This window comes from Pogonomyrmex barbatus, unplaced genomic scaffold (genome assembly GCF_055798465.1).
Source record: "Pogonomyrmex barbatus isolate J1 unplaced genomic scaffold, ASM5579846v1 scaffold17, whole genome shotgun sequence".
Classification (NCBI taxonomy): Eukaryota; Metazoa; Arthropoda; class Insecta; order Hymenoptera; family Formicidae; genus Pogonomyrmex; species Pogonomyrmex barbatus.
The window spans coordinates 5489990-5505007 of record NW_028297113.1 but is presented as its reverse complement, the minus strand read 5'-3'; the positions used below and the strand labels follow the sequence as shown (position 1 = coordinate 5505007).

The window sequence follows — 15018 nt, the reverse complement described above, 5'->3', positions numbered from 1 at the left end:
GCACAAAGAGATCTCCGGGCGAATCGAAAGCTTTTCCGTGTATTTTCCCGCGGCAACAAAGACAGCGATTGCCGGCAAGAGAGAGGAAGAAATGAGAATGCCGCGATTTCCGGGCGGTGGAGGGGAGGGGATGGGGTGGGGAACCGACCAAACCAACCGATGCATTCATCGCATTCAATCGACTTTCAATTAGTGTCGAGCTCCAATTTTCCGCCAGGGCGGCGGGTAGGCAGAGAGGGGAGAGGGGGTTCCACCGATACCAGTCATTCGCGTGGTAAATCGTTCGTGTTCGTTTGCCTGGAATTTTGCTAATGTTACCTCATTTCGCTGTGTATATATCGTGGATTAATCTTTCTTTCGCAACTCGTTTACATCCAACATGTCCTTCTTTTCTTGCGAGTCTCAGACACAGACGGGAGATAAAATTTTCATATATACTTTAAATCTTGTGGAAAAATGAAAACGATATGATGATTCGAGCGAGATTCGCCCTAGATTCATCACGTTGTTATAGAGGTAAAGTCCCTTCATCGCTTGACATTCTTAACCCGTAAGTGTGTTGGTGGAATTCTCGTGTGCTGATGAGGGCCTTGAGGAATTTCGAAAAGACATTTTTCATCGAAAACTTTATTAAAGATATTATATCACAAATATGCAGAATATATCAGGCGTCGCGTATTTTCTCTGGATTATAAATTCCTTGGCCAATTTGTGTGTGAAGTATTTTATAATGTCTTGTGTTTTTGATCTCTCTCGGATTTTCTAACGAAAATTTTTTTCTTTTCCGAGAAATATGGATCACAGTTTAATTCTTTAAAGCTCTTATTTTACATCGGAATAATTTTTTTTAAAAGTTCAATATATTCAATAACTTTTATATAGAGAGAGAGGTAGAAGAGATAATTATCAAGAAATAACGCCGGCAAATGCACTGATTTGCACGAGTCACAACGTGCATTAATTGGGCTCTTCCAAATGTTCATTTGAAATGCTTTTTCAGCTCGATATTGGTGAAACTGTTCCCGATAAAATCCGCCAATTGCAGCTTTATTTCGTTGCATGGCGGATGAATTTTTATTTTCTAGAAAACTTGTAACGCTTTCATGTAATTGCCGGATAATTAGTAATGTATGCTGTACGCTGAGAGGAACACGCGAATAACTTGTTTAAATTTAATATATTCAATTAAAATATATGTTTAACTTTTATTGTTAAATGATTTTAATAGAAATCGCGAGACCGCATTCTCCTTTTTCCTACATCTATTTTCAGATTCGCGGATTTTTCCTCGTGAACATTTTCCTCTCTCCGTGGATCGAATTATTGAATTTTGCACGTTTCAATTTGCCGACGTCCGCGTCGATCGATCGATTGAGAATTTTGGTTTTCGATCAGCGGCGCGTATGAGCAACCGCCGAGTCGATTAAGCACCGAAACGAGAATCCACGACAGGATCGCGGCACTTAGTTACAAGGACGAACGAGGTTAACCTGGAATTGGGTGCTTCGGAGGCTCCGAGTCTGGAATCTCGGTTATTCTGATTAAGTCTTCGTCCGAGGAGTTGCGGCGGATGGGATACAGTTGGAAACGTAACACCGGTATTTCGCGTCTCTTCGTAATTCGCATTGATCTTCGATTGATCTCTCACGATCCGAAGTGGCCCTTCTTCGATTATCCCTCCCGACCGCCTCCTCACGACCGTTGTTTCGATAATGTGCGATTTTGGCCCCCCGCGATGTATCCCTACAATGCCTGAAATGTGTTGAACTTTTCGTGTGCATCATTTTTACCAGCCGCGCAATCGCTAATTATGAAGAGTTTTTTTAAATAAAAGGGGCGCGCGGAGTTGATTTCTTATTTTTTGAGCATTGTCTCGAATTATTTAATATTTGCGAGAGGAGAAATGAGAGATCGGCAAATGATTTAAATATATGCAGAATTATACATCGTTATAAGGTTACATTGCTGTAAAATAAGAGCATCCGAATTAAATCAAATGCCGAGATATCGACTTTCGGTTACGGCCACGAAGTCAATATAATCTCGGGAAGAATGAAAGGGAGAGCCGCCTTTGGGATCGTAGCCTTTCCAGATTCGTTAATTCGATAAACGTAGAGGGTGCATCAGGGGCGATCTCGATATTAAACGAGGCGAAGGCAAAGGCGAACGGGGGTCGCGAAAGATTCGTCGGCGTGGGAAGAAAAGACGACGGAGGTCTTGACAAGGCAAAGCCGTCTCTTTTGCGGGATATAGAAGCGAGCGTTCGCTTCCTTATCGAAATTCTTAATTAGAAAATTTTAATTATGTTTTGAGGCTGCAGCGACGTTGGCGGGACTAAGACACATATAAGAAAGTGTGCGCGTATGCGTGTGAATACACTTGTAAAGGCAAGAGGAGAAAGGGATGGAGAAATTCCTCTCTCTCTCTCTCTCTCTCTCTCTCTTTCTCTCTCTCTCTCTCTCTCTCTCTCTCTGCATCAGCTCTATGCACCAAAAAGATAGTAAATTTCTACGAGGAGGAAGGAGGCTCGTTGTGCGCGAGATGCCGAAGGTAATTAAGCTTGCGCTTCATAAAGATGTTCTGACGGCATTGTCTTTCTGAACCGATATTAAATCACCGCGCTGCCACGCGTTTTCGCGGCAAATTATTAAAAAAAAATCTGGTTCTCGCACTTTGCTTAAATATAACAGAAAGGATTTTTCTACATCTTCGTTCTTTCTCTCTGCAGAAGGTGAACGAGACTCTCATAATTTATTACAAAGCTGCGGAATTTTTGTTTCGTATATTAGATCAAGCTTTGTACTTGTACTTCTTTTCACGAAGAATATGTAGTTTCTATTTATTTCTTCTTTTTTAATTTTTTTCAAAATATAAATCTCTCTCTCTCTCTCTCTCGCGTGCCCGCGGTATTTTCAAAATATTTAACATGTACATTGTAGCTCTTAAAATCCCTGGTATTATTACCTTTACCATTATTCCGCCTTCCTATAACTCGAGCACAAGCATCAGTTTTCACTGTTGCATGTTCCTAGCTCAATAGCCGCAGGGCACATTCTTCGCAGCTGTTTATAACCAAAGGATTAACCTGTCGATAATAATTCGCAGAGCGTGCCGTATAAGGGGAAGCTGCCGCCGCCGTCGTCTCTTCGTAATTCCATCGACGGCGGGGGTGCCGCTAGACGAACTCCATTAACTGTTTAACGAACCGCAATTTATTATGTTATAAACCCGTGCGCGCTTTCGCAGGATGACGCCTTCTCGTCTCGGGTGCATTTCCTTCGGCGCCGTCTAGGATCGCGTAACGCATTCCATGCCGAGCGCTCGATCGAGTGTCTATCAGTCAAAAGCAAACTTATCAGATGTACCATTCATTTTAACTGCTCACATCGAGGAGAGTGGGGGATGCTCTAATTATTTTCCCTCTTTTATAAACGCTGAAATTAAGGAGATATCGTTCTTGAAATTATAGATATTTCAGCCGTTGGGGCGTGCGAGATCGGGGGCGCAAGATTGGGGGATGATTTAATACAGAATTCAGCTTTTCCATGATTGCACGAAGGGGTGAACTTTTTTTGTCAAAGATCAGCGCGAAAATAATTTCGCGCGCAGATTGATAAGGATACTTTTATCGTCGCGACTTACGTCACTCCGTTAAATCGCTCGTATACGTATCGCGGATAACATGATTAAGAATTCATTCGCGAAACGTGAATGAAAAAAAAAAAGAGGGGGGGGGGGGCAAAACGTCCTACAACGCGCTAATTACTCTGCATGCGGATTTTCTCGCTCCGCGCGGAACAATGGCGATCGATTATCCGCGATGACGCCGGTACGCTTTAATGTCGTAACGTGGCGCGTGCCGTCGCCTGCAATCGCATTTACAATCTGGCTGGAATTCAATTCGAAGCGATGACCGAAGCGTTGCAGCGTGGAACCTGTTGCCCGGGATCCGAGCGCCGAGTTTCGCGAGATCGTGCCGATATTTCGCTAAACACCGGCACGGCGGCTGTCTATCGACGTCGATTACTTTGATTGCTAGTACATTAGCGTACCGCTAATGTTCGGCCCGCTAATGTTTCTACGCGCGTTTCGCGCATGCAGAGAAACCGAATCGCGACGTAGGCCGCTTTGTCGACCGTTATCGTCGTCGGCAACAATCGTTATAATGGCCGGGCTGCGATAATGGAAGACCGCGAGGCGATTGCACAATCGGAAATTTCCCGGTGTGTTAAGGCACTTCGATGAATGACGTAAATGGTTCTTTCATCGGTCCGATAATGATGTTGATCATTGTAATCCGTCGTCTATTGCTGGACGTTGTTGCCGGAAGGAATGCGTCAACGAGGAGTCGTACGTATTGGTAAATTTCGATACTCGATATTCGATAATAAACCTAAAGACGGATAAATTCGCTTGCGCAATAGATAGACCATAGATGTTTTTAGATAGTTGCACGATAAACTCATAGTCAAAACAGCCAGAAGACGATAGCTAGAGGATATATCAGTTAAGTAAGACTGCAACTGTGTCGTAACTCGGCATATTCATAGCAGAATTAACGATCCGTGCCTAACTTGGGTACCCGCCGCTCCTCTGGGAATAGCTGGAAGGAAGCAAGAGGTTTCCCTAGGATTTCGTGGGTACGTGCCCTCCTTTCTACCCTCCCACTGCTTGTTCACGAGACGACGAAGGAAACGCTTGGCGGATTATAGGTAGTTAGCTCGTATTTGTCAAGTCGGTTCAAAATATTTCATTATAATAGTAATGAAAAACGACCAAGAGCAACACGGGCTAGTTGTGCGAATGTATGTAAAGTAAAATCATAATTTAATTAAATCAAATAAAGTTTAACGTTGAAAGATAAAGATTTTAATAATATTTGGCTTTTTTTAATTCGTGGTATTCAATCAATGCTATCACCGAATCCGGCAACAGGTACGCTAACTTAAGCGGGAATGATGTCGAAATCGGTATTCGTGCGAGGAGGGTGAGCAAGAGAGTGAAAAAAAAAAAAAAGAGAGAGAGAACGAGGGAAAGAGAAAGGGTCGGGAAAAAAGGGGGATAAGCGAGGGCGCGTTACGTTCAAGCGAGCTGACGGTGCTGGAACGGCTCTCGAATATTGGCTAAAAATGTAAATTGCCTCGACACCGTGCACCTCGACGGGTCCTCTCAGTCGTTTCGACGCACCCTCCTCAATCGCGCTGTGAAATAATTGAAAACACGCGTCATCTCCGAACCACGCTTGACCAAGAGTTCTTTCCCTCCGTTGTATTGATGTTGCTTCCGTTCCACTCGCTCTCGACGAATATTGAAAATCCTTACGAAAAATTCTCTCGCAGAGGCGAAAGAACAAACGCACGCTCACAAAAACTAAATTAAGATACCCCATAATATAGATATGTATAAAGTGAAAACTTTATCGAGCATGGTTATTTTATTGTCTTGCAGACATGCTGTAGAATTTTTTTTTTTTTTTTTTTTTTTTTTCAGAAAAACATAACACGAGTTAATAAATAAAATCATTTGATATTATAAATTAGGATTGACGAACTATCAGTAATACAGAGAAAATGTCATGTTTAATTCACGATAGTATATTTATATAGAATCAGTCTTCTTTAAAAGTCATGTGATTATCTTTTTTGTACGATCATTGAATTTAATAATATATTTTTGTATTTGTATTATTTGTATTATATTTGTATTATTAACATTTTTATGTTGCGATATACACACACACACATATATATATATATATATATATATATATATATATATATAATATTTTTGTATGAAAATTATATTAGTTATTTAAATATTTGATATCAATTAATCACTTCACATTTCAAGAAAGATTCTTGGAAAAATATACGGGATCCGTTTCTTTGGTTCATATTTCTCATCGTACTCATCGTACGTGTTTATCTGAAAACCTTTTTCGGACATGCGGTAAATTGCGGAAATTATCGGAAATGGAAAATGCATCGAGCATATTCGACGCACACTCAAACGTCACGATAGAAGGAAAGAATTTATTTTTGCGTCGGGGAAACGTCGCGGCTCGTGCCGATAATACGTCACTGCGCCGTGTAACGGACGAAAAAAGGAAGAATTTTTTCCAAAATTTTCCTGAAAGCTGCGACACGTTCAATTTGTCATTGGCGTGTTTCGTACCTTCCGAAATAACGGGCGCGTTAACTCCGGCCGCTGGGAACCGTCGACTTTGACACTTCCATTCCTACGCACGTCTACCTCCATTAAATGATCGCGTGTCTCTTTTCTGCTTGCGAAAACATTAGGACAAGCTCTTTCGTTCTTTTTATCAAAGAGTGACCTATGTAAGATCTTTTCCTAAGAGAGAGAGAAAATTCGAGATCACGCTATCAACACGGATCAAATAAACACATATATACGTCTATATCGTCTCTGAGTCGATGCTATTTCTTTCTCTTCGCGTACGCGCTCTCTTCGTAGAAGCGGGGTTAATCGGCGTCGAATTAACTGCAATTGAACGCAAAATTAATCAAATGCAAACTGTAGCGACGGGAAAAGTGCTGGCGTGCCGGGAGCACGAGCGAAGAGAAGAGGCATGCGGCGGATTGGAACGAGGGCAAAGAGAGAACGCGGAAATCGAGCGTGGGCCGGAGGGAAACGCGTGATGTCGAGTGAAAAGGGAAGAGGGAGGAGAGAACGACGGGGGAGAAACGCAAAGGGTGAAACGCGTGCGAGAACAAGAAGGAGGCAGAGGTAGAAAGGGATAGGGGAACGAAGGAGGGAGGGATAGACAGGGATCGCTAGAGAAGGACTGGATACGCACAATCACTTTATTTGTGCTAATGCGAAATAACGCGCGCAATTGTTGCTTTGAACCTGCTCAATTCGGAATTGGCGTACTTTGCGTCGCGAATGAGAGCCGGGACGATCGCGCATTATCGAATGCACTTGCGTCACTGAGAGGCGTTGCGTCATTACATCGCGATTAAAAGGTTTTGACGAAATTGCGCCATTGCGAATTAACTCGGATTTCAAATTTTCCTCGCAGGAAACAAGCGTATGAATCAGCCATATTCAACTTGACGTTTCTGCCTGGCGGCGGTTAACAGTGACTCTAGAATAAATTTCTAGAGTCATAGCGACGTTAGGAAGAGTCTAATGGAATTTTTATTTTGGCGGATTTTTAAGTCGCCAATTAACGAATCTGAAATTTTTGTGCGAACAACAGATGAATAAAGTCACGTTAGTGGACAACGAGAAATCAGGCCCGTTGGACTCAATCCACCGGGCTTAATCCTTCGGATTTAACCCACCGGGCCAAATCCATAAAAAAAACCCGCTCTTGTATGCCTAGCTATTGACGCAGGATCGATTCGGATTATGGGCCGTGATCCCGGATGATGAGTGTCGCGGTCGATATCAAGGCTTCGAATTCGATATACGCGCTTGCGAAACGTAATACCGCGAATATCGTCGACCGACCGACCATCCGGCGTAATCCTAATTGGCGATTGCAATTTGCGACTATGTGTGATATTCTGTGGACTTGAATGACCTTTTGAAAACGCCGATCGCCTTGCTTTGTACGTCTTGCACGGATTACGCGACTGTTTTTTTTTTTTTCTTTCTTTTTTTTCTATCGGGAAGGAATTATTGGATGTATAAGCGCGGATAATTGCAGTATCGAAATTGCGATATTGTTATTAAGTACCGGGTGTTGATAACGCTCTGGCAATTATACACTCTATATTAATCTTTCGCTTCAAAGTAAGCGCGCGTGCGAAAAATTCATATACATTTTTCTAGGGAGAGCGCATCGCATATCTTACCATTATAGCGATAACTTGTTTTCATTCATGTCATCATTGCACTCTTACGCGATGAGTGTGCTGCGCTCGAGATGATACGAGATGAAGAAATATTGGAAGATTTCGTTGAAGGATCACCATTTCTGCTCCTCTGCTTTCGTAGGAATCTTTAATCCTACGGGATATGCGCTAAAATAGAGAAATCTGTCTATATATTATAATATTATTATAATTATTCCTAATTAATTACATATCAAAATATTTAATTGGGCTGATGTCAAATAATAATATCCTATACGCTCGCTCTCTCTCTCTCTCTCTCTCTCTCTCGCTCGCTCTCTCTCTCTCTTTCTGTTACGATGTTATGAAACTGATATATTTATACGAATAAAATTTTTATTCACGAAACACATTACAATCTATTTAATTCTTGGTCGACGTATTTTAGTTTTTTTCATTATCGCGTCAACAAATTCTCATATTTATATACAAAAAATGTTTCAAACGTGATATTGTAAAATGATTTCTACGAGATACACTGTAAACGTCCGCAAGCACGATGCGCCGAGTATGTCGCGTATTTTTTTTGTACGCTTATGTGTAGCACACGCATAGCTGCATATACGCTAGATGTGTAGATATGTGTGTGTGTGTGTGTGTGTGTGTGTGTGTGTGTGTGTGTGGTGCGTGTGTGTATGTGTGAGTGAACTATTTTTCAAAATTCGTTTTATCTCCTGTGGGACGACACGCATACTCCACATATTTCCGTTGGTATTCACGCCGTGAAAAAAATTCAATGAGAGGTAACGCCAGTATGTAACGATACCCGATAATCCTTAACTGGTTATGACGCATTGCCCGTGATTTGACGTTACACGGTTTATACAGCAAGTAACAATAATTGAATTGCATTTAATTGAATTGCACGATAAGAGATGCAGCGTTAGAAAATACGGGGAGAGATACGGGTTGGTAAGGGGGAGAGGGGGAACAGGATCCTTTAGGGCCGTAGCGTTTTACCGAAGAACCGTTACTCGTGACATTAATGAGCTGACGCACTTCGTCGGAAATTGCATTTGGAAATCCCTTTCGGGATTCGATCGTGACGCGAGTATCCCATTCTACGGCCCGGTAACGGCGGCTCTTCCCGTGCCGTATCTGGGGTGTCCAGGTTCGCGTGGTGGGGGCGCGAAGGGTTGTTTTATGCAGGCCTTGGATTTTATGCAATGAGACTGCAATATCAAACGGCGCGCGAGCGGAGTGCCGTTGAATAAAATATTCGGCGCCGTTGAGGAAAAAAGCGGGGGGGACGAGCGGGCGGGACGGCAGGAAAATGGGGCGAGGAACGGCCACCAGACGCATTTCGATTTCCCTATACCTGGTTGCCGTACAATGGAAACACGGGAGCCGTGCGACCGCGCGGGATCTCGCGGGTGCATTAAAGTGCGCCTCATATTCCCCGCCGATCGTTGCGGTAATTTATTACATGCTCGATCGCTCCTCGCCGTACCGTTTGCCATCCCGTTGTTTCCCTGTTTATTGAAACCTCGATATTACTGTCGCCCGGGCTTCTGAATCCCCCCACCTCCGCGCCGAGTCTTCATTCGTTCGAGAGGAAAATCTGAATTTTTCACGAATCGTTTGCGCGCGATGGCGGACACTTTGCGAACTTGTCTCAAAAGAATTTCTGAATAGATCAGAATCGGGATCACGCGTGCGATTGCGATACGCGCGTGATTCTTGACGCGTCACTTGCAGTCGGATTCGTCTCGTTGCGATAACCGTTCTATCGATCTGTTACACGAATTATTTTGCCCGCTCCGTGCAATTATTTCGAATTAGCGGAACTAGGTAGCTTTTAAAAGCGTGATACGCGCGCTACAAATGAAATGTTATCTAATTATAACCCTGCCCTGCGCTTTATCCGCGTAATTAATATGAAATTTACACACGCAGATATTGGCCATTTCAACGGCAATATACCGACAATGTTTCTCTCTCCATTGTTTACGGTCATGCAGCAACTCGATGTTTAACAACTCGAAGGAGCTTTCGCAAACGAATAATCTCGCTTGACGTCACAGAGTGAGAAAATGAGACAGTGTGAAAGCAGTGAAATGCAAAAGAGAAGGAGAGATGGTGAGCGGAAGAAGGAGAGAGAAAGAAAGAGAGAGAATAGTGAAGTAGAAAAAGAGGCACTTCGAAACTTAGATTGGCGTCACGTGGCTCTCGGCGATCTGAAAGTAAGAGACGAGGACGATGGAGAAGGAAAGAGAGACAGAGAGAAATATCGAGGAGAGAATGCGGAAAGAGAGGAGAGATAGAGAGAGAGAGAGAGAGAGAGAGAGAGAGAGAGGGAGAGAAACGGGGGAATGCTGTAACAGCACGATTCGAGGCGGCTTAACCGACAAATCCGAGGTAAGACCCCTCGCGAAATCTCTATTTCCGCGAACGCCATGTTTCCACGGCGTTCCCCGTGCAACCGTGGCCGCCGGAAGTGCTCTCCCCCCGCCTCTCCCCCCGGCCTCATACCTCTAGCCGATTCTAAAACCCCGGGTCTGCCTGCGTCGCGGGCGCGTGTCTGTCATGTAAATCTTAAAGGATTACGCCTCATAATTGCCTGCGTCGCCGCGTAATTGAAGAGCACTTAGACTGGCTCAGAGCCGACGTGATACGTGACTACCTCGTACCGATCGAAGATCCCGACGAAACGATTCCGTCACGAGTGGGAGGGGGAGGGGGAGGCGGAGGGAGAGGCAGTCTCGATACGGGAGGGGGGGGAGGGTTGCCGCACCGTGCGACGCACGGTGAACGTGGTGGAACGGAGTGGCCCACATTGGCCAGGATGTGGAGGATGTCGCGATATACGCGACTCCGGCTATTGACTTGTGAACTATGTTCGTGCCCTCTATGTATCTTCTCGCAGATATGGAAGGGTTACAGAAGTTTAGACAAGAAAACAGCTGCTACCTCTGATAAGAAGTTTCTTAATCAACTATTAACCGATTAATGTTTCCTTCTTGTTGGCTGATGTCGACGATAACTGCGAACTTCAAGGATTATTTATGAGAAATGGAAGATCCTCGGTGTTACTTCGAGGATGATATTATTTGGTCGATCGCTTTCCCACTTTCGGATTTTCGATATCGAGACGGTCAGCCCCAAATGTCGTCCAGCTCGGTCGCGGTTTTATTAACTAATGCAATCGTAATCGCGCACGATCTTCACGCAGCTCGTCGACTTTCGTGCGATCCGATCTGTCTACGTCTAAACTTAGCCAGGGCGCCTGGTCCAAGCCTAATCTCCGCGAGCTACCGTCAAGCTTAATGGATTAATTTTGTAATTGGGTAGTTTGTATAATTGAGACATAACTACGCAACTATGACCGGAGACCGGCGCAGCGGAAGCTTACGATAAAATTTTAACCGAACGCGAACTCTCGGACCTCACTCTGCCATGAGTGTTGGACTATGCTCGGAAATGTCAACAGTGCGTTACCGGTTTATGGAAAAGTTGGGATACGAAACTATTCCAGCCCTTTGTCGGAAGCTTCCGCCGTCTCTTTGTAGTACCACAATCGATTGGCGTTTTAGCGATTTAGTAACAAAGTGACAAGTCTGTCAGTCGATGCGGTCGCGACGAATATTGTGTGTAAAACTTTTGCTGGAACTATTGTTTTAAATATATTCTGCGGTATCGCCGAAACAATTGCGATATTATTATGTTAAATTCCTTGATCTTCTGCTTTGCCAGATTATTAGAAGATATATCAGTCTATATTTTCTGTGATATATTCGATGACGTCTTAGTAATATTTCTGACTTTGTAACATTTCTTCAAGTGTTTCATCGAAATTTCGAAGGGTGATTTTTAATGTTGCCCTTTTTTTTGTGTTTGCAGGTAGGTCTAGTAGGCAATAGAATTGATCTGTGTTCAGTACACCGACGGAAAATACGTGTGAAGAATTTAGACAGTATGATGATGACAAACCTACCCCCTGTTATGCTGCCACCTATTACGGACTACGGGATGTTGGCACCTACTCTTGGAATAAAGGTGAGTCAATTTACCCGTCGGCAATCTCGAAGAACGAGTTTTACGATAATATAAAAATACGTACCAAGTACCAAGTGCAATCTCTAGCTGTTTTTTGGTCGTACGTTTATTTAAACGCGGGTATTAGCGAAAATAACAAATTACGCGAAACGATTTTGAAGTTATTATTCCACGTAAAAAACATCGACGATCGCTCTCGAATCAATATTTTCTACGAATAGTTTTTTGACTGGCAGAGTATAAACTCGCTACCGGCGATTTCAGTGATGATTGTAAACATTTTTATCTAAAAGAGACTATTGCTTGTTCTCGCTTCTCTACGATTTTTCCTCCCTCGGAGCAATTGGGACATTTTAGTGCCGATATATAAAAGCATCCCTGGCGGGTCTTTCGAGCATCGGATATCGCCTTTCATCCCCACGGCTTTTACAGCCTCACGCTGCACCCTTATGCGAGCGCCCCCACAAGCCGCGAGATATTAATTAAAATTCCGTCCGAAATACTTCCAACGCAGAACGAGGGATGAGCGCGGTGTATTGGCTAACCGGTGGGGTTGCGCCGGCGCGTCTAATTTACTCGGCGATCTTCCACATTCTGAAATAAACAAGCAACAACGGCCATCAACATTCCATTATGCTACTTACATCAACTCACCGCGTGAAAGCTATAATAGTTGCATTTATAATAATACAAGCAGGGCAATGCGATTAAAAACGTATTAAGATGATAAAAATTAATTAAAATTAAGACAAGGTAGATCTATATACGAAATTACGTATATAAAAGAGCAAGATGTCATATTAAATTGTATCTGCAAAATGTGCACTGTTATAAATCATCTTTTATATGAAATATTAATATTAATATCTTATCGCATATGTAACATTTCTTTTTAAAGGATAAAGGGACTTCCTCTCGTTAGACGTGAAATAATGTATGTGACATTTTTCATCAGAACAAAAACCGTATGGACTTCTCATGTAAGAGAAATAACCGATTCTCTTTCATATTTCTAGTATCATCAAGCGGTGGAAAAGCGAACTAATAATCGACCGTGCGATAAATTCCGATCTCAATGTGAACGTGTATACGAAGCATCGTTAACGACTGTAAATTTTCCGGAATATCGTAGTTTATTTTCTTGCGTTGTTTAGCAGCTGCATCATCGATGTTTAGCGAATTTGCGTTTTACAATTTATCGTTTCAATTTGTAAACGTTATCTTCGGTAAATTTATATAATAAGTGATACATCCCGTTCTTATCTCCTCGGAATCTTTTTTAATCGAGGGTAGACCGACAAGTAAAATAATAATTTGTACGCAAATAAAATAACTTGTTGAAAATTGGAATGCGCGGTGTATATACGTAACAAAGTAATTTCGGAGTTCGAGTTACTTTGTATACGGGACGAAATAAAGATAAAGAATAAAGAAATGTAGCCGCCGCGGAAAAGATCCCATCACGAAAGATCCCGTTACGTCATGTAATTCGTGCAATTCATCTTCGTTGTCGCTGCATTTCTGTTTCCCTGGCGAATGTAAGAGGGAACCTTTCAAGCATATTGGCGAGGCACGCTTTCAAGGACAGGTAGTTAGCGATTGAGAGGATACTCTTGGCGTTATTCTCGATTCTTTCTCTTCGGGGCGAGCCATTGTGTTTTCCGCGGTATCGTGTTTCCCGCTGGCTACTCTAACTTTAATTAAACTATTTCCTGCGGAAGATAACCGCACAGAATATAAAGTTACCCCGCTCGGCTGTAACTCGGAGTGCATAAACGCCATTTTCATTATTTTCATTATTTTCATAGAAGTAAAAATTGGCTTGGAATTAACTGAATGGTATATCATTATTTGTATCTTTTACGGTTCGCCGTTTTCACGATCATCCCGCTTAGAAAGAAGTAGAAGACTTTATAATCGAGAAGCAACCGTATATAAGCTCGTATACGCCTCGATACTGAAAATATCTTTCGCAACTCCGTTCCTCTTCCGGGTAGTTGAGAAAAGTGAAGATAGTTTCTGCGACACGCTGTATAAGATTTTTAAGAGTTCAATGCAAAGAAGTTTGTCGGCTCGTCGCGGGAAGTACGCAACGTGCAGATTCATGTCGGGGAAGGGAGAGAAAAGAAGGGCGTTTTCGGGCTGCCGGCAAAGAACCGCTTTCATAGAAGCGCCGCGAACAAAAAGCTGAATAACATTAACTCGCCTTAATGTATTCCCTTAATTTTAATACACAATGCCCGGGTAGGTACGAGACCCCGAGCCATGTTTCTCGCAGCTAACCACCGATGAAGATTCTTACCCCCCTCCCCCCCCCCGCCCCCTCGTTAACCCTGCACATCCTAATCTTTTTATCTGATTAATATTTATATTTTATTAACATCAATCTCGCTTTTAGATTAGAGAGCGATATAACGCGATATAACGATATTTATTATAATTACCCGGATAAATCGGAAAAGAATAAACGGCTGAATAAATTCCAAATTTATCCAGCCAACGTAATTCAGTCAAAACGTAGTAACGTGCACAAATACATATATTTCAGATCCATATACGATTCTCAGCGTTGCGTCGCGGTTATAGCTTCGTTGTCCGTTTCTCGTCGTCGCTGTTTGAAATAACATTCGCGGACGGGCCCGCGGGGGTCCTCGCTTGACGTTTCGCTCAGCGAAGATTACGTTCGGGATTGATTTTTCGCGCGTCACTTTGATCAATCCCGCGACCGCTCGACCGGAAGGACTTTTTATATACCGGCGGCGCCTCCTCCCTCGCCTAAAGGTCGCGTCGTCTCACAAAGCGTCCTTTTTCGCGAGTGCGTCAGATTGGGCCGAGCCGCATCGCGGCTCAACCGCCCCTCGTTTTCTCGCCGGTCTCGCGATATTTCCTTTCCGTTAATCGCGTCCAGGTCGGTTGATCCCGCCATATATACCCGGGATTTTAGCCCGCTCGAACTCCCGAGGCGCTCTGACGTCATCCGTATTATTTCCACTTGTGCCCGGCGCACCGCCGCACACTACCCACCTGTCAGACGCACGCACCGTGTGCGCGAGAGAGCGAGCGAGCGAGCGAGCGAAGCGAAGCGAAGCGAAGCGAAGCGGAGCCGGAGCAGCTAACGCGCGCATCAAATTTGAAATGATTTGATTATTGCGGGGAGCGG

At 43.5% G+C, this 15018-nt stretch overlaps 1 protein-coding gene across 10 annotated transcripts in view; it reads left to right on the top strand.

Moving 5' to 3' along the window:
• The window catches only part of heph (polypyrimidine tract-binding protein 1 heph), a 366198-nt gene that overhangs the window by 126250 nt on the left and 224930 nt on the right, over positions 1–15018 (top strand). For 6 of the 10 annotated variants that reach the window (XM_011646796.3, XM_089074312.1, XM_011646794.3 and 3 more), the window contains one exon: positions 11703–11858. The exons of the other annotated variants lie outside the window; for them this stretch is intronic. In XM_011646796.3, coding sequence (XP_011645098.1) covers positions 11778–11858 — 81 coding nt within the window. In that variant the 5' untranslated portion in view covers positions 11703–11777. Of the gene's footprint in view, positions 1–11702; positions 11859–15018 lie in introns of those variants that run through there. 10 annotated transcript variants of the gene reach the window in all.